Genomic DNA, 20,385 nt, shown 5'->3' on the forward strand with positions numbered 1-20,385 from the left:
ACATTTAAAAACCTTCACTTTTATTGCAAATACTTGCAGTAAATGTCTTTACTATTATTTTACAAATGTGGAAGATTGTCATAATGCTATCTACTGTGACAGCCTGAATTCTGCTGGACGTCCATTGTGAATGTTTGGCCATCGCTATTATCAATCAGTTACTCACATTCAAGAGGATTGAATTCATTGATTTCTCATAATATACTCAATGCAACAAAAAAAGAAAATGTTATTTTGATTAGGATTTTAATGTGCAAACCCTTACATTAATGATCCAAGTAATGAGGCCTGTCTGTAGATACTGACGTTTTTGAACATCACTGAACTGCAAATTTATGTTCAGTGTCAGTGGGTTTTGATTTATTCCCAGATGTGCTTCAGTTGCTCACAGTGCAGCTGCTCTAAGTTCAGACTAACACACTGTCCAGTCGACAAATGAAAAACAGTCCTATAATGTTTACTACAAATTCTCATCATATAGTCTGTGTTTGATTTGCTTAAGCACAATAGCTAATTAAAACCATTACACAGCTAGTGTAAAGTGAACAACGTGATAGGTGAAATACAGACACATGGTGTTTTGTCGGTTATTTTGTATTGTGTTCGTCTAGATGTTTGCACACATGCTTCAACATACTGCCTACATCTGACTGAAACTTGTAAAATAACAAGGTTTAAACATACAGCTATTCAGTTACTAACCCAGATCTTGAACTGCTACACTACACTACACATCTTTTTTCCTCAGATGCCCCAAAAAACACATCACTGTCATTCTTTCCCTCCGGCTCTATGATGGAGGGCTGTCCAGTGACTCTGACCTGCAGCACTGATGCAAAACCAGCGGTGCTCAACTTCACCTGGTACAAAGAGACCGGATCTCAGTTTGAGCTCCTCCAGACCGGATTTAATCATACCTACGTTGTGTCTAACCCTATACACTCCACACGGTATCGCTGCACAGCTCAAAACCAGCATGGCCAACACAGCGCAACAATTGAACTGGATGCTCAGTGTGAGTACAAAGAAAAATTACTGCACTGTTATATTCACTTATTTAATCTGATCCCTTACAGCAAAAGCATAACATTGCATTGTATTTGGATGCAAAGTGCAATATTTATGGTGAAAATAAACATGTATTGAGATTAAAAAGGTGAAATTTACCATAAAGGCATGCGATGATATGGTTTCACGCAGTCACAATATGACTTTCAGCACTGAAAAGACACTATTGAAGAGTTGCAAAAACCACAAAACCATGTTTAAAGGACTTGATGTATAGCTTACGGTAAAGACTATTTGATCAAATAAACTACACAGTGGTTAAATATCTTATATGAAGGATGCATACTGACATTCGTAAAAACAAAAACGTATGACAGGCTGACGGTGACCAACAATACAGTAAGTTGCAGTTCAGTTGCATGCTAGAAATGCTGTGAAATGTGTGTAACATTTTTGCATGGGTGTTTTCTTCATATACAGAAAATATGGAAAGAACACAGGAGATTTGGTTCCCCTACAGAGCAACATGTTCAAGTTTTGAAATGCAACGTTTCAATATGAAACCTTTGTGAAACTGCACTGAAGCAAGTGAAATTGCATTAAGCTGTCAACAGCCTTTTTTTTATAATACTAATGCAATGTGATTAAATGTAAGAGAAAAAGGTAACTGACATCTCAAGTTCTCTAAAGTTCCTTGAACATCAAGTCAATTGCTTATGTTAAAGTAATGCGAAAATATGATTAGATGACTAATACAAGACTTCACGGTACAGAACATGGAGGGAAAAAAAGTTAATTATACCAGTACAAACATTTGCACATCTCTAAAATTGTACTTCTGTTAAAAGATGTGTAAAAAAATGCCAGAAACACACTTTACATAGTAATACATGCAAAGACTCAAAGCAGAGCGGCATGTATATTGCTTGCATGTATTACAAGTGTACAGTTTGAAGTAAAGGGATAGTTTACACAAAAATGAAAATTCTGTCATTTATCATTTGTCATCCAAAACCTGTATGACTTACTTTCTTTTTTGAGAGAGATATTGTCTCAGTGTTTTTCTTTCTTTTTTTTTTTTTTGTTCATACAAGGGAAGTCAATGGGGTCCAATGTTGTTTGGTTCCCAACGTTCTTCAAAATATCTACTTTTGTGTTACATGCATGACAGAAAGTCATACGGGTTTGGTGTATACAGTAAGTGACAGAATGTTGACACTTTTTACAATTGAATACTACTTTGTAAAGCCCTGTTTACACTGACCACGACACTTATGCGCATAACTGACATGATACCATTCATTTCAATGGAGAGCTGCCGATTTCCGGCAACACAAGCGACTGACCGTTGGCAACAGGATGTAGGCGTTTCTAACAACTGTATGATTAATTGTTAAAAGATCACAATCTAGATTCAAACACCCATGCAATCTTATTCCTAAATGACAGCGATTCAGCTATATGTCTATTATTAAACATTTCACAAATATGATCACAGCGAACATTCAGATCTGCGTTGGCGGAGAGAGCAGTTGTGATGTATAAGTATGAAACAGCTTCACAAACAGTCTTTTCAACCACACAGTATTGTTATTTTATCATAGAAGTACTGGGAGAAATGTTTATAGTTTGGATATAAACACCGATGTCTGCAGTAGCGATCAAAATACAGTAAATCACCTTGTGAATGTAACTTGATGCTTCAAATAAAGATTGTATCAATTAAATTGTTACACAGACAACAAGTGACTTTTAAAAAATGTATTCGTCATTACATCATTCATTCAAGAGATTTGTTCAAAAACGCTGATTCATCCAGTAATGAAACAAGTGAATTCTTTGAGCGAGTCGTTGAATCATTCATTCAACCCGACTTAAAAAAATAAAATAAAAATAATAATCTTTATAGACTACACTACAGCAATTAACATTTTGTCAGAGCCTTTGGTAAATTACATGTTGTTTTGTTTAGTTGTCCATTCAGAATCATGCGAGAATTTTAAACAAAACAAAAAATCGTCTCAATTCGTCCAGAATCATGCTCCTCTAGCGTGTCCAGCGACGCAACAAAGTTGAGATATGTTTAACTTTATGTAAATGAAAAGTGACTTTTGGGAGTGACAACCAACAGATCTTACTCAGAGCAATGCCATGACAGGTATGAAAGCGAGTGAAGTCAGTTGAGCTCGAGTGATACAAGACTGCATCCTGTAGTGGATTGTCTGTGGCAATATGGAGAAGTTAATCTTAGCGGTCAGCAACTTCCCTAATTTAGCATATGTCTCTGTGTATATATGGTGGTCCTCGCTGTGCTGACTCTGAGCCTGAACAGAATGAACATCCACAGATAAATGGCCACGATAGCAAAGAGAACTCGCTATTTCGTTAATCTTTAAAAGTAAGCATTTTATGTACTGATTCCATTTATATTTCATCTTTTCGCTCCAAAAGAAAACTGATTCGCTGTCTAAAACATAGAATAACATCCGTTAATATCATTCACAAACGTTCCTAGGCAGTAGTGGAAAGCCCCCTCACCGCCAGCCACTGATGACAAAGCCTCTGGCAGAGTAAATGCAGCTTTAAAGAGTTTGTCAGAGCAATAATGGCATTTTCACCAGAGTGGCATGTTGCAGACTTAAAGGAACTAACAGTAACCGCAACTTTGAAATCATTGCTTGTTTCTCTTTTCTACTTCAGTACACTATAAGCTCTCAGTTATGGGGGTTTTCTTCAGTTCTTGTCATTATCTTATTCATTTTTGTACTCAGTAAGGCTTTTCACACTGCACTTAACCCTGGGTTATCATCATTTTAAACACCACCCAGACAGCATGGTAACATTGATTCAATATTGAGTTTTGATCCAAACCATCATTTTGGTTGACATCAAAATGTCAGTGTTTAAAGTGTGTTGGATCAGCATTGAAATGTTGATGAAAGGGAACAGCACACATGGGTGAAGACAGTGACATTGAACTAACAGTGAGTCTTAGTTTATGAGCACAAGATCTTGCAGGCATGTATCTGTGCAAAACACTACTGGGTGTTTCCCAATCAGTGGGGCGTTTCAGTTCATGATGGGCACTTTCAATGGTGTTACCTCATTTGCTCTAATACACTGGGGGTTTGGTTTAGGGGTGGGCCCTCATGATTTTAGCAAGTCTTTTGAAAAATGGTTGAAAAACACCAATTGTAGTTTGAAAATTGGCACTAATTGGTATACGCCCATTTTGGTTTTGCATGTGGGCTTCTCAGTAGTTAATTGATGCTTCCTTATTAGAGAGAAAACACAAGGTGCGTCCTATACGGAAGTCTTGTGTGTTTGACATGCATGAACTCTCCGAGTTTCAAACAATGGTGCATATAATGTATTTCTATTTTTAGCATGCTTTTTACTTGCATTTTATTTATTGTTACTAAATCTACTAACATACATTAATTTTCAAAGTAAGTAAAGTGCATCAATGTTCGCATGCTATCTGTGCGATTTATTTCAACAATGTTGAGTTTTGATCCAAACCATAATTTTGGTTGAGATTGACATTTCAGTGTTTAAAGTGTGTTGGATCAGCATTGAAATTTTAATGAAAGCCAACAGCACACATGGGTGGAGACAGTGACATTGAACTAACAGTGATTTGTAGTTGATGAGCACAAGATCATTCATATCTCTGCAGAACACTAGTAGGTGTTTATCTATCAGTGGGGCGTTTTCAAACCACAATGGCCATTTTCAACCGCTTTACCTGATTTGCTCTAATCCACTGGGGGCTTGGTTTAGGGGTGGGGTGGTTTAGCAAGTCTGTTGAAAAATGATTGAAAAACATTTATTGTAGTTTGAAATTGGCCACTGATTGGTAAACGCCCATTTTGGTTTTGTATGCGCACTTCTCAGTAGTGTTACGCTTCCTCATTAGAGAGAAAACATAGGTGCATCCTATACAGAAGTCTTGTTTGGTGAAGCACCTGACATACTTGCATGACTTCTCTAGCACAGTTTCAAACAATGGTGCATCTACATACTTAAAAAATGCACGTTGCTTTAGTAAAGTTTATTACGAATTTCCTGAATAAAGTTCTAACGTCATTTAACACATTTCTTGAAGTGCAGGAGACATGAACATAAGCAAGAAAGTTACACTGCAAACATAGCCCATGTCTTGCATCCATCAGTGCTTGCATGCAGAGCACATTGCTCCTTTAGTAGGAATGAAGGCCGACGAAGATGGACAATAAAAAAAAAAAGCACCCCCCTCCTGATAATGCTGACATTGATTATACACCGAGTTGTTGTCGACAGCATAATCACCTGACCTGGGACTTGATGATATCCTGTGCCTTATCACTGCTTAATCAGGTAATCATTCATATTCCTGAATCTGTATTAAATTTGAGAAATGCAACTGAATTCCAATCAGTTTAGCTTGTTTCCACTGAAACACAATAACAAAAAACATCTTGTGTTTATTAAGAAAGTGACTGACATGGCTATTTTGTGATATTTAAAGAGATTAAGGTCTACATAAGGTGAATCTGCAGCTTTAAAGGGATAGTTCAGCCCAAAATTAAAATTCTGTCATCATTTACTCACCCTCAAGTTGTTCCAAACCTGTATGAATTTTTTTCTTCTGCTGCACACAAAAGAAGATAGAGTGAAGAATGTTGGCATCCAGACAGTTGATGGTAGCCATTGACTTCCATGGTATTTATTTTCTACTATGGAAATCAATGGCCACCATCAACTTTCTGGTTACCAACATTCTTTAAAATATCTTCTTTTGTGTTCAACAGAAGAAAGAGTCTCATACAGGTTTGGAACAACTTGAGGGTGAGTAAATGATGACAATTTTCATTTCAGGCTGAACCATCCCTTTAAAGAAATTTTCATTGAAAAAACCTAAGCTCTTTTATTCTACAAGATAAACTTGTTACTTGAATGCTATGTAGTTTCACAGAAAATGAACTGAGATATAGTTAATGGCTATAGCTCATAGGTGTTTGTTCCTCTTCATGAAGAGTTTAGCTCCAACACCTGCCTGGAAGTTTCCATTGATCCTAATGACCTTGATTAGCTTGATTAGCTGCCTCAGGTGTGTTTAATTAGGGCTGGAGATAAAATCGGACACCCCTGTTATAGTGATTTCTTTTGATATTGAAGCATTAATAGATTTTAGAAAAATAAATGAAATAATCAGAATTTAACGATACTTTAATCATAATTAGAATATTTTTGTGTTCAGCAACTTTTTTTAAAAAGTGAATCGTATTGTGTTTAGTATATTAACATTCTTGAATGTGGCAACTGAATTGACTTGTTCTCGAGTAACATCATGCTTTCTTTTTCAGATTTCAGAGAACCCAAAGGAAAAGAGGCAGTAGTCTGATGTATGACAGATTTTTAAAAACCTGAACCGTTGGACCACCTGTAGTTATGACATCAGACTTCTGAAGCCAATTTTATTTTAAAAGGTTGAAATGCTTTTGTCCTATTTCTCCCTCTTTCTTTTTTAAAGAATGATCTTTTAATATATTTTTGTCATTGATTGATTGATTGAATAAAATAAATTAACTCAACTGCTGGAAATGTGTCATTTATATTTTAAAAGGTTTTTGCCAAATTTTTGGTCAGGAATTTGTTGACGCATCATTGAAGTGTAGTTGAAATATTAATGTTTCAACATTAACTTAGTACATCAGATGGCAACATTGGTTGACATTCCTTTTCAGTTGTATTTTCAGTGTTTCAACAAAATGTATTTAGAATCAACATCACATTGTAACATTGATCAAACCATATTACCAAAGATTATTTCTGTTAATTTCAGTGTTGATTCAACAGCAGTGATGTAGATTCAACATCATAGTGTAACGTTGATTCAACAATATTACCATCGATTTATTTTAGTTAATTTCAGTGTTGATTCAATAGCAGTGATGTAGATTCAACATCTTAGTGTAACGTTGATTCAATATTACCATTGATTATTTGTGTTAATTTCAGTATTGATTCAGCATCGGTGATGTAGAATCAATCATAGTGTAATGTTGATTCAGTAGCATTACTATTGCTTTTTTGTTCAACAGTTTCAACATTAACTGAGGGTGCAAAAGTGATGTTGATAAAAAATCACTTTGTAATGTTGAATCAATACTATTACCGTTGATTTTTGGTTGAAATCTCAACATTGCTTCAGCATTAACTGAGGGTGCAAGAGTGATGCAAAAACAACATCACTTTGTAATGTTGAAGCAATATTAACACCATTGAATTGTGATTGAAATCTGAACATTATTTCAATATTAACCGAGGGTGCAAAAGTTATGTTGAAACAACATCACTTTTTTATGTTGAAGCAATATTAACACTATTGATTTGTGGTTGAAATCTGAACATTATTTCAATATTAACTGAGGGTGCAAGAGTGATGGTAAAACAACATCACTTTCTAATGTCATTTCAATGTAATCAGCGTTGACGCATCAACACTGACTCAACATTGTTTCAATGGTTACATGCTATCTGGGCACTTTTAATCCAAGGTAAAGGAATGTTTCACACTTGTAATTTAGAAGTGCCGTTAGCACCGCTTTTTACCCGGGGTTATGAAATCCTGCTCGGGAACAGGAGTAGCACTGCTAATTTGCCGTCATTAATCCCGCATTGCGTTGCAACCAGTGCACTGTGAAATGATCTGTGTCAGAATGTTACGGCTAAACGCTTAGCAACAAACAGCCAATCGCGTGGCTCATAAGCACATGCTTTGAACAGTCATGGGCGTTGTATAAACAGTAGTTTAGCGTTTGAAGGGAAATTGTCAAATGGTGCCAGAAAACGTGACAATTGTTGTGAAGAAGAGACCATATCATTCTTACCTTTATAGTCCGAAACCCCATTCGGTATAAACTTGATACTTCAGTCGATGAGGATGTGCAATGTGGCTGAATGGCAAATATGCAAATAAGAACATTTAGGGTTTGTGTTTATAAATACTCAGGAATAAATGTTAACCCCAATGTGAAACGTGAAGCAAGATAACCAAGAATTCTGTTAACCCAGTTTTTAGTGTGACCCAGAGTTAACTATATTTCAAGTGTGAAAAGCTCTAGTGAGATGTTTTTCTCAGTTTTTCTTAAGTGAAACAGGTCCTCAAGCTGTTTTATTTTGCTCTGATCCTACACAGAAACTACAGTTAATGATCTTATTGTCTCTTTCAGTTGCGCCCAAAATCTCCAGCTCTTGCAACAAAAGCAACGTAATCACGTGTGTCTGTGAGGCTCATGGGAATCCCTCGCCTAAATTAGAGTGGCATCGATCTGGAAATGTTCTCACCAATTCTACAAACACGTTCATCAGGAATGAAACTTTAGGAAGCACAAGCTCGAAGAGCATCCTGACCATCCATCACCTTCTCACAGACACGGACGTCCTGCAGTGTTTCAGTGCAAACACTCTCGGCACCGCCAGCGCCAGCCAACGGTTTCATCCCGTCACACGGACGTCCGGGACAGAGACACGTGAGATTCGCTTCTCTGACGCACGACAACAGCTTTATCTGATCAACAAGAATGATCACAAATGAGATCTCTAGAATATCTTAACCCTTCTGAAAAATAAGTGCACTTAATTTGAATTGAATGTGCGCTTGTAGTGTACTTCAAATCTTAAAAGTATACACTCTTAGAAGAAAAGTTTCTGTACGGTGCTTCATATATAGAATCTTTTAGAGATGATTTTATAGATTTAGTTGTCCTTAATTTGTTTTGATTAATTTTTTATTTTAATTACATTTTATTAATTAAACAGCTCATAAACATACTTAATCATTAGAAAAAAACTGAAAGACCCGTTAAACATTAATGTATTTTCGCAATCATTTAAGACATTTCTCCTTAGAACCTTTTTGGTATAAAGTGATCTAAAAAAAAAATGAATTCAAGAACCCTAGAGTTCTATATAGGGTAAAAAGGATAACTATAATGTATGGCGGAATAGCACTTGGGAACACTTCGACTCGGCGCAGTAAAAAGTCACGTTGGTTCTAATGACAGAAGTGAGAGGGAGAGGGGGAGAGGATTTTTTAGGCATGACTTTTTACTGCGCTGAGTCGAAGTGCTCCCAAGTGCTATTCCACCATTATAGTTACCCTTTTTACCCGCTTAGAAAAGTGCCACGTTTTATTTTGTGTCACCATACTTGGTCGTGTACAGAGGTGGAAAGAGTACTGAAAATTTGTACTCAAGTACAAGTACCGTTACATTGCTGAAATAATACTCAATTACAAGTAAAAGTACTGGTGTCAAAAAAGTACTTAAGTAAAAGTACAAATTACTCTTCTCAAAAACTACTCAGAGTACTAGTTACTTTTTAGCTGGCGATAGTTAATGTATTACCAATAAATATTCAACCAAATCATAGATTTATGTAGAAAATAGCTACTTTTAACACGTTTTTACCTTATTGTCGAAGGACATTAATTAGTGGTCATGATACTGGAATTTCTAACTTCAATATGACACCTTGAAATATGTCAATATTCAGTAGGCCTAGCCTATAATTTTTAATACCATCGGGAAAACTACCACATACTAAATATTTTAATATCTTCATTTTTGTCCATCCATTTTGTCAAGGCTATCATTATTTTCAAGCATCGAAAAGCACAACACTCATTGTAACAGTAATCTATTTGAATGGAAAAGTTGAATTCAAGTCTTCTGAAGAGACACGTCCACCTTATACGGTGAAATTTTAATTTAGGCTTTTGATTACATATTTAAACATTGATCAATAACCATTACAATAATCTAACTTAAATATTTACTCACTCAGTGTATTTTTCTTTACAATAGGGTAACGTTAACTGTTGCAATAGCTCACACACAGCACAAGGAAGCTTGATTTCAAACTGAATTTAATTTGCAAAAAAGACTAGATTTTTCATAACTTTTGACAACGTTTAATTCAAGAGCATGGAGAGATTGGAGCTGGACGTCATTTGAGTCTGCAGTGAGAACCACTTGGAGAGATTCGCGATTGCACATGATATGACACAGTCCGAGAGCGCACACTCAATATCTGAGTCCAGTTCATTCGTATATTTGAGAGCTTGCGTCCAGTTTTCTGCGATTACATGAATGTGCCCTCGCGTTATAATATTGCACTCGTGACATTTGCCATTAAAATATGCCATAGAAAATCGCAGATATAAATAAAATTATGCGCAATAGGCCTACCTGCAATCACGCGCTGAGAGGAGGCGGGTGTGTCAAACTCGCTGTCGTTGAGATGAGAGAATGAGAACGCGCAGCTGGTATCGTATCGGTGTAGGCCTATAGGCCAAAATGAGTATTGACAGATATTTCAGTATTGATATGCATCAAAATATAGATATTTTGACAATACTACTATGTAGATCACATGTGTCAAACTCCAGTCCTGGAGGGACACTGTCCTGCAGAGTTTATCTCCAACCAGCTCCAAAAACACCTGCCTGGAAGTTTCTAGTAATCCTGAAGAACTTGATTAGCTGGATCAGGTGTGTTTAATTAGGGTTGAAGCTAAACTCTGCAGGGTTGTGGCCCTCCAGGAACTGAGTTTGACACCCCTGATGTAGATTGTTGTTTCTCCTAACTTTCAGTCCAGCCATTAATCACTCTGAGCTCCTCGCCTCCTTCACTTATGACCAGCTCTCCAAAACCTGCTGCGACTGCGGCGGTTTTAATTCAGTCCAAATATCAGGGGTTTTATTGGTCCGTTTACGATCGAATATTTTTATTAGCTACCGAAATGCCGGTCAAAGATTTGAATATCAATTCAAATACTCAGTTACGAAATGTGATTTTACAAGTAGCGAAGTAGATTACTTAGTTTAATATGTACTTGAGTACAAGTAAAATTACAGATTTAAAAATATACTCAAAAAAGTACAAGTACCCAAAAAAACGACTTAATTACAGTAACGTGAGTAGTTGTAATTCGTTACTTCCACCTCGTGTAACTACTCGTGTAACTGTATTTAAATAGGGAAAACGTGGAGGTGTTTGGTCGCTTCTAACTTCATCTCTGTTTGGTCCCTAATGAATGAACTGGGCTAAGCTAAGTGCTATCAAAATGTTGCCGCGCGCCAGAGCGATTGAGTGCTTGTACTGAGACGAGAGAGGTATGAATCAACTCGTCTTAGTTAAGGGAATAACATAATTTAATATGAAAAAATGGTGGAGTGTTCCTTTAAGTGTATTAAAAATCTGTACTTGCAGTTCAAGTTTACTTATAGAGATTACACGTTCATGACTGTTTCTTGCACTTTTAAAAAGTGCACTTTGTAATGATGCCAAATTAAAAGTTTAACTTTAAAGCACATTTTAAATTATTGTTTTAATACATTTTGCTGTGCTTTAAAGAAGTAGACTTGTTTTGATGTGTTGACTAACATATTAAAAGCACACAAAGTACTCGATTAAAATTTTAATTGTAATATTAGTGTGTTATTCAATATTACATTTAAAGTCCGCGTGAACCGGAAGTTGCAAACGACTTTTCTCCAGTGTTGTGACGTATTTCCCAGTGAAACGGAATATTGAACAGAGGGCAGGGTTTTACTTTAGCGCTCCTCCTCTCCAGGGGAGTGGTTAAGCGTTTCCCAACCCAAGCCGTCAAACCTACATCATCAGCCATTCCAGACTGGAAGTAACTTTTCAGACTTTGATTAAAGATTATGACGGCAAACAATTTTTTTCTGTGTATTAACTTGCACGGATTAATTTTTCACCACAAGACTAGTAATATGCGCTAACAAAGTAAATAGGGTCAATTTTGATTTCAGTTGGACTTTAAAGATAATATATTAAAAGCAGCTTCATTACAAATGTGTAATTAAAAACATTTAAATATGTTTAAATATGCATAACCTACAATTTTCGGTTAAACATTATTTTAAGGTGTCTGTGTTATAGTGTAATTATACATTTAAGTACTTAGTAATAATAATTAACTACATGTACTTATGATTAGGGTGTGGTTAGGGTTAGTTGCATGTAATTATGCATAATTTATATTTATTACTATAGTAACTACATGTAACATGTAACAAGGACAGTGTAAAATAAAGTTACTCAATTTTCAAAAGAAATTACATTAAAGTTTATTTTAGTTTACATACATGCTTATCAGTATTTGGCTGCACACTTTCACCATATTTCAAAGACAATAGAAGTGATTGAGGAATTAAAAAAGAACTCTATGTTTGGCTAATTGAATTTAATATAAATTTAAACTATAATTATAAATAACATGCAATTATGTGTCTGAAAACATTACCTTCAGTTCACTCTTAAATATTACATTTTTCTCTTACTTTTTAGTATGCTGAAGTGTACTTCTTTTCCACAGGGGAATTCTTTCTCCTAGACAGCAATGAGATCAAATGGAGACCAAATGGAAACTTTTCTCCAGAGAAATGTGCTCATATTTGCCAAGACACTAAAGTCTGTAATCAAATATCAGAGATCTCAGTATGAACTTGAATCAAATCTATAATCAAATGATCTGAGCTGCTCTTCACATTCATTTTTATCCCTCCTGAGAAACATTTTAGACACTTAAATGATCTCATTTAAGAGTCCTGAGCTAAGAGTCCTAAGACCAACCTCTGAGCAATAAAACACTGCTTTCCAGGTTTCCATCACCCGTCTATGCTGCTCGGAGCTGCTGTCGGCGCATCAGCGATGATGATCTTGTGCATCATAGCAGTCTACAATGAACGGTGGGTACATCAGACAAATGTCATTTGTGGAAAGACAAAAAAAACATGATTATCACATAACTCGTCCAATATATAATGAGCTGAGGCTAAACTATAGATGATTACAGAGATTTTTTCGGCTATTCTGGTAAACGTGTTCAAAAGTTTCACTCCAAAATATGCTTGTCTTGTTTTCCAGTACAAATATCTAAACGTTCTTAAATCAAGATACTTTTACTTGAGAAGCAAAATGACTTTAGACATTAAGGGCCCTATTTTAACGATCTGAAACGCAAGTGTCAAAGCGCAAAGCGCAAGTAACTTTGTGGGCGGGTCTTGGCGCTGTTGCTATTTTCCTGGCGGGATAAATGACTCTTGCGCCAGGCGCAAATCTAAAATGGGTTGGTCTGAAGTAGCTTCATTATTCATAGGTGTGGTTTGGGCGTAACGTGAAATAAACCAATCAGAGCGTCATCTCACATTCCCTTTAAGAGTAGGCGCGCTTGTTCTAAAGCGGATTCCTATACATACAACCGGCGTAGCGTCATAGAACGTCCCTGGAAAGGTTCACGCCCACTTTTAGGGGAAAACAAACCGGCGAGCGCCATACACAGTATTGGATTGAGGACGTGTACTAACCCTTACAAACATGTAATTTGTATTTAAACATTTTTTTTTTTTTACACAGTAGGCTACTCCTATTATGTATTTGTATTTAATTAAATTTTTCCACATAGTATTTTGTATTTTTATTTTATTTTAAATACATTTCCATGTATTGATGCCCATCTCTGCCTGCCATCATCATCAATATCTTGCTGTTATGGAAATATCATGAATTACGGATGATGCTATCGAAAGCTAAATCAGGCTAGTTGTATGGCTGGACAGAAAAGTGCACTCAGTAGCCACTCTAAATATAAAGACATAATATTATACATTTAAAGATGTTTATTTCTTAAAACCTAAGTAAAATTATTCACTGGCTACCTGGTGACTCGATGAAGTACGAGTAAATATCCAGGTAATACACTTCTGGCCAATGGGTGGGGTTAGACCAACTTGACGCTGGTAGGGACATGTTTTTAAGTTGCCCAAATTAAGTTTATAAATGTATCATTCACGCTCTATGGAAGGCAGGGTGGACATATAATTACTCGACATATTTCATCTAAGTGATTTCTGAAGTTATACACGTCTGCCGGCTGTGTACGGACGTTGTTTTGTGCCGCTATTTTGTATTGAAGTCTATGGGAAGTCTGGTTTGTTTTCCCCTAAAAATGGGCGGTTACGAAATTTACAGTTAAGTTCCCGGATGTGCCGGTTGTATGGATTATAACGGCGGATTTGCCAGGCGCACGCGAGGAGCGGTTCACAGCCGAGGAGAACAACGCTCTCGTCAGGGATGTTGGGGATGGAGAAACCCGCCCAAATTAACTTCGGTTAAAAAGGCGTATGATAATTTGGGTAAATGTGTAAGCTAGATGTATGTTTTTATAATAAATTGTCTATCTATCTATCTATCTATCTATCTATCTATCGTAATAATGTATGATTTGCAAAAATGAAAACTGCTGCTTCTGTGTAGATGAGAGAATCAAAGTGCGTCGGTGTACAAAGTCAATTGCGCTGGGTGCAAGATAGGGCCCTAAGTCTTGTTTTCAGAAAAATGCCAATGGGTTCAGAAAAATACACTTTTTTAACCCCATTGGCAGATATTTGTTCTTGTTTTAAACATGATAGATTTTTCAGAAAACAAGACTTTTATATGCCATTTTGCTTCTCAAGTAAATGTGTCTTAACCCTCTGGGGTCTGAGGTGTTTTCTGGGCCCTGGAGGTGTTCTGACATGCTCTGACATTTGTGCTTATTTCTGTTACTTGTGACATTTTCATGGCTAAAGTCTGATGACACTGTATTCAGCACAAACTCTGCTACAATAATATATCAGCAGCATGTATGTAAAAGTTTGTAGTTTTGAGATAATGACATTTATGCGTGGTTTGTGAAAATACCAAAAAAAATCTCACTGAAATAAGGCCATGAAACCCATACTGATTATTTCTTCACAAGACTTTTGAAAATTGTATCACGTAGCCTAGAATATTTACTCCAAAACTATGTGAAAATCACCCTGATTTCTCATTCAGATAAGACAATATATTGATTTAAAAATTGTAAGACGTGTTTTATGTGAGAAAGCTTTATGCGGGAGGTGTGATCACATCATTAATATGTAAGCTTTTCACACCTGAGAAAGACAAAGACCCTCCCCTAACGGCCCTATTAGGAGCTATCAGGCCCCATCGTTCTGAGCAACCTTGCACAAAGAATGAGGAGATTTAAAAAAGAATGGCTTTTTGAGTGTTTGGATTTATTTACAACACAACATAATCCAAAGATACAAAACAAATGACAAAAAAGCACTTATTGAAAACAATGATCCAAAGACAGAGACCTTTGTGCCATTCCTAAAAACATTGTACATACCTTTCATTTCCAAGGTGTTTGATTTTCACTTTACCATGTTCATGTACAGAGACTCATGTGAATGTTGAAGTCAGCAGGACTCAGTGGCATCTGGTCCCTGAAAAAAAAAAAAAAAAAAAGTGAACATACTGATATCAAGAGAAAGGCCTGCACGATTTTGGGAATAAATTTTAGATTTTTCTGGTTAAAATTGCTTTTTAAAATTCACAGAATACACACACACACAAATGTTTCCAACAATATATAATATAATGAACACCAGGTTTGTTGTGCCTTGTAGGCATAGGCTATGGGCAGTGCTGCATAAAATAATAATACCAATAACCTATAGCAGCCTATAAATCTTCCAAAAGATTTCAGTAACAACTACGCTAGAGAAAAATATATTGATTATTATGTTACTTCAAATGTTTCCATTCGTTATGATGATATGAAATGAGATAATAGTAAAAACATGAAGCCGTTTGGTGCGTTTTGCTTTTCAAACGCGATCGCGCACCAAAATATGAAACATTATGGTTACCATATACATATCTACGTTTGAGCAGATATCCACAAACACAGTAACAGTAAACACGGGTCTAAATATTATAATATTCACCATATATCTAGCAACAGTTCAACTGCAATGTGAAATTTATGCAACAATAACAAACTAATATGTAAGAATTTCTTACCTTACATCTTTCTTGTCTTCAAATCGCGTTCTTCTTCTTTTGAGGTAAATCCAATGTAAGCTCACGGCACGTCTTTCAAACTCGACGAAAAACAGAGACTTGTGAAGTTTTTTCGTGCTTTGTTTTTGAGGTAACGAGCGCGTTCGCATTCCATGAGGAGATTTGCATGTGAACCTCTTTTGCGCGCGTGGGCATGGTCAAATTAAAAATAATGAGCAAGCGTTTGAGATACTGGACTTATAAATCTGGTTGGTTTTATACAAATTACTTAAACAGAGAATATTTGTTTTCAGTTTGAATCCGATCATTTAAAAGTACACACTTAAATGTTTATAAAGGTATATGGCTCATAAATGTGTGACAAGTATTCGCTGAGTTTTGTTTCAGTTTATAGACGTGCTCAAGAAAAAAAGGTTCACCACGACGGGGAGGCAGAAAGCACACCCTGTTTATTTTCTTTATTTTACAAAAGCACAATGTTTTGATTTGATTTTAAGTGGACACATACAAAAGTAGAAATATCACAGATTCTTTTTTTTATATTTCTTTTTTCTGTATGACCATAAATGACGGAGTAATTTAAGTTTATTGTGCTACAATGTGAAGAAAATCCAGCAAAACGCGCGGGCGCGTTTGCCGACCCCAGAGGGTTAATTTAAGAATGTTCATATATTTGTACTGGAAAACAAGACAAAAATACAGAAGAACATCATTTTTTGCAGTGTGAAGCTAAATAAACAGTTAGATCACATTGATTTGATGAGACTTTTACTTTACTAGTCTCATCACAAGGAGGATTTGTGATTCTGATTGACATATTATATCAGAAATCAAATCTATTTTTTGATAGCCTAAAAACATTTTTCAGAAGAAGGAATCCCAAAACTTCAAGAACCAGGCAAGACGACACATCTGGACTCATACTGTCTCAAATAGTGAGTTAAACACACTCACACTATTCATTTTCAAAGACATCACAAACAGACATTCATCTGATTCTGCTGTGTTTCTGCTCCATCAGGCCACGGATTCCCATGGAGACGGCGAGTGTGTTTACGGGAATAAAGACATGCTGTCAGCCGTTACACCAAGATCACCAGAATCTCTTCATTATTCCACCATCGACTTCACGAACGCAGAGCCGCCGTCAGGAGAGATCAGGGGCGCCTCCTCGCTGACCGAGGAATATGCTGAGATCCGTCATCATTCTGCAGGAGACGCAGCATCTGCAACCGACCTCAAGGAAGACCAAAGCCCACAAGATAGTAGGGCGAAGATCCCGGATGTGTCATCAGAAGACATGATTTATGAAAACATGACCCGTCGCTTGGTTGTTTAAAGACAGAAAAGGAACAGTTGCACTTTGTCCAAAATCGAATACTTCCCTGCTATACTATACAGTATGCGAAAAAGTATCATGTCCGAATACATAGTATTAAAAAAAAAAAACAGTAGGCTAAATGTACCCGGGATGACCTACTACTTCTCAAGTGTGCATTCAATGAACACTTTATTATACCAATTAGGCCCCGGGAGAGGAGTTGTGAATGGCAGTGAAGTGACGCAGCCAGGGATTAAAGTGAAAAAAATTCTTCTGACTGAAATTTTTTTTTTAGGCCAAGTCATATTCCTTTAACTTTTTAAATAGTCGAGACCAATAGCGTTTTAAGGGGAGACGTTTTAAACCGCTTTAATATTGCCAGTAGGCGTATTTTAAAAGCTATATTTTAATCTATGAAAACCAGGCATGGAACATACTAATATAATTAATAATTTATATGCAAATTATAACACGTTTACACAAAATTTGTTAACACACAAGTAAGTTACTTTTCCCCTTTACTTAACATAAATTGTAAGAATATGACTAATAGTAAAGACTAGTACTAATAAATACAGTGCTATGCATAAGTTTAGACACCCATGCTAAAGTTGACTAAAAAGAGGAATAAAAAATCATCTTTTGGAAATTGAACTTAAAGGTATAGCAGAGGATCTTTCCGAATTTTAGAAAAGTCCCGCCCTCTCCACTTTTTGAAAAGTTTGATTGATTCACCAGAATGATTGACAATTAGGAGGACCAATAGTATAGGGTATCCACCCGGAAGTAAAAAGATCCTCCGCTATACCTTTAATGCCTTAATTTAAAAAAATAGGAAAAATCCAACCTTTAAGGACACTAATTTTCTTTGTGAATGAATAATGTATCGTAAATAAATAAATGTTCTTCCTTAAAATACAGGGTGCATAAGTTTGGACACCCCTATGTTAAATTCCCATAGAGGCAGGCAGATTTTTATTTTTAAGTATTTTTTTTATTTATTTTTTAGGATATATGCATCCTGATAAAGTTCCCTTGGCCTTTGGAATTAAAATAGCCCCACATCATCACATAGCATTCACCATACCTAGAGATACTTTCCATAAGATCATCTCTCAATGCAAATCAAACTAGCTATTAGGCTAACTGAAATACAACCATGCCAATCTCTAGGTATGGTGAAGGCTATGTGATGATGTGGGGCTATTTTAATTCCAAAGGCCAAGGGAACTTTATCAGGATGCACATATCCTAAAAAATAAATAAAAAAAATACTTAAAAATAAAAATCTGCCTGCCTCTATGGGAATTTAACATAGGGGTGTCCAAACTTATGCACCCTGTATTTTAAGGAAGAACATTTATTTATTTACGATACATTATTTATTCACAAAGAAAATTGGTGTCCTTTAAGGTTGGATTTTTCCTAATTTTTCAAATTAAGGCATTAAGTTCAGTTTCCAAAAGATGATTTTTTATTCCTCTTTTTAGTCAACTTTAGTATGGGTGTCTAAACTTATGCATAGCACTGTAAACATTAGGCCTAGGATAAAGCTATTAAATAGCAGTCCCAAACTAGTTTTTGTTAATACAATGTTGGTATGAGCCACTACAGTCATTTAAAAATATAAAAAATAACACAAAGAATAATAGTGGCATTTTGGGGTTATATGGAAACGACAGTTGCCATGGTGAATACACAATATTAACAATAACTGTTAATGAAACATGGAAACTGGTGAATAGAATGAGAATCATACCTGCATTACTTTTATTTCGTGTAATTTACAACGTAACGGCGTTGCATGCTCGTAGTTTATTTTGCACTTGATCAGTGAGGCGATACAGCGCGCGCCGCTGAATTTGCGCGTGCAATTGAGTGTGCGCTACGAGAACAGGATAACGACTGACAGGACAAGAAAGTCCGTTTTTCTGAGGTGAAAAACTTTATTTCAGCGTACACTTATGTCACTGCCTGCCTGGTAGTTCCTATTGTGCTGGGTTTTCTGAAGTAGTCATGATTCGCCTCTCATAACATAACATGCTCTAAACACGCACGCAGTGTGGAAAAGGAGGAGCGGAGGCGCGGGGAGCAAGGATCACAGCGCAAATTTGAACTATATCGATGTGATATGGTCTAATTCCATATCGCATTTAAAAAATATATCGATATATTTTTTATATCGATATCGCCCAGCCCTACCTGCATTATAAGGGTGTCACTGAAATATAGTTCTACCTCAGCGCTCAGCTGTAGCCTGACATGCACTTTCCGTGAGTGGTAATTGAAAACCCGGAGTGGACTATGAGCGAAGTGATTACAGAGTGCTTAGAGTGGAGAGAGGAACATGCTTTTGCTCCACTCCAGGCTTTGATCACATCCCCCTCAGCAGGGTGAATACACCTCGTCTTTCCTTAATTTAAGACCTATTCAAACTAAAATTAAGATATTTATTACACTATTTGAGAAATGAAAGCCTATTTACGGCCTTAAAATTATGAAAAGTGAATTTAAGACTTTAAGGACAGACTGGAACCCGCAATGACGGAAATCCGTCGTAGCGACGGAGAACTTTAATCCCTGCGCAGCTGACGCTGTAGGTCACATGACCGTGACAAAAGGTCACATGATAGTACCAACTCGGACAGAATGCAATTTTACCGTTGGTCAGTGCAGATGTTGTTGAACAGTGAAGGCCTGTTTAGACCAATAGCTATAACGAAAACCACAACGATACGAAAGATAAACGACTTTAAAAAAAAAAAATCCAGCTGATGAACGATAAAAACATTGACAGCCAATCAGAATCCATCCTGCTGTAAAGAGCTCAAGCATTTAAAGCAGTAGACAACAAAACTGCAGAGCGCACTTATAATAAACAGAACGATATTGTTCGTTGGTGTGACTGTGGACAATATTATTGTTATGATTTTATAGTTATCATTCTTGTTGTGAACAAGCCTTTACAATGAACCGAAACCTTCAAATTTTTATGCATAACTCAAACACCACAAATGGATTTTTCAAGCAAATTTTCACCAACAAATTGCAATTCTATCATTCCAAACCTGTAGGACATTCTTTCTTCTGTTGAACATAAAAGAAGATAATTTGAAAAATGTTCCAGTGTTTTGCCAATGTTCTTCA

The 20,385-nt window shown here is 36.2% G+C and overlaps 1 protein-coding gene across 1 annotated transcript in view; it reads left to right on the forward strand.

Moving 5' to 3' along the window:
• Positions 1-20,130, forward strand: part of LOC307157033 (B-cell receptor CD22-like) — a gene marked incomplete at its 5' end in the record, with an annotated part of 40,094 nt that extends 19,964 nt beyond the window's left edge. The window contains 6 exons of the mRNA XM_079868778.1: positions 749-1,015; positions 8,226-8,525; positions 12,685-12,772; positions 16,786-16,852; positions 16,939-17,496; positions 19,860-20,130. Of these exons, the coding sequence (XP_079724904.1) occupies positions 749-1,015; positions 8,226-8,525; positions 12,685-12,772; positions 16,786-16,852; positions 16,939-17,256 (1,040 nt within the window). The 3' untranslated portion in view covers positions 17,257-17,496; positions 19,860-20,130. The remainder of the gene's footprint in view (positions 1-748; positions 1,016-8,225; positions 8,526-12,684; positions 12,773-16,785; positions 16,853-16,938; positions 17,497-19,859) is intronic.
• Positions 20,131-20,385: the final 255 nt, after the last annotated feature.

The sequence above is a fragment of the Squalius cephalus genome, assembly GCF_949319135.1.
Source record: "Squalius cephalus genome assembly, chromosome: 4".
NCBI classification, from domain to species: domain Eukaryota; kingdom Metazoa; phylum Chordata; class Actinopteri; order Cypriniformes; family Leuciscidae; genus Squalius; species Squalius cephalus.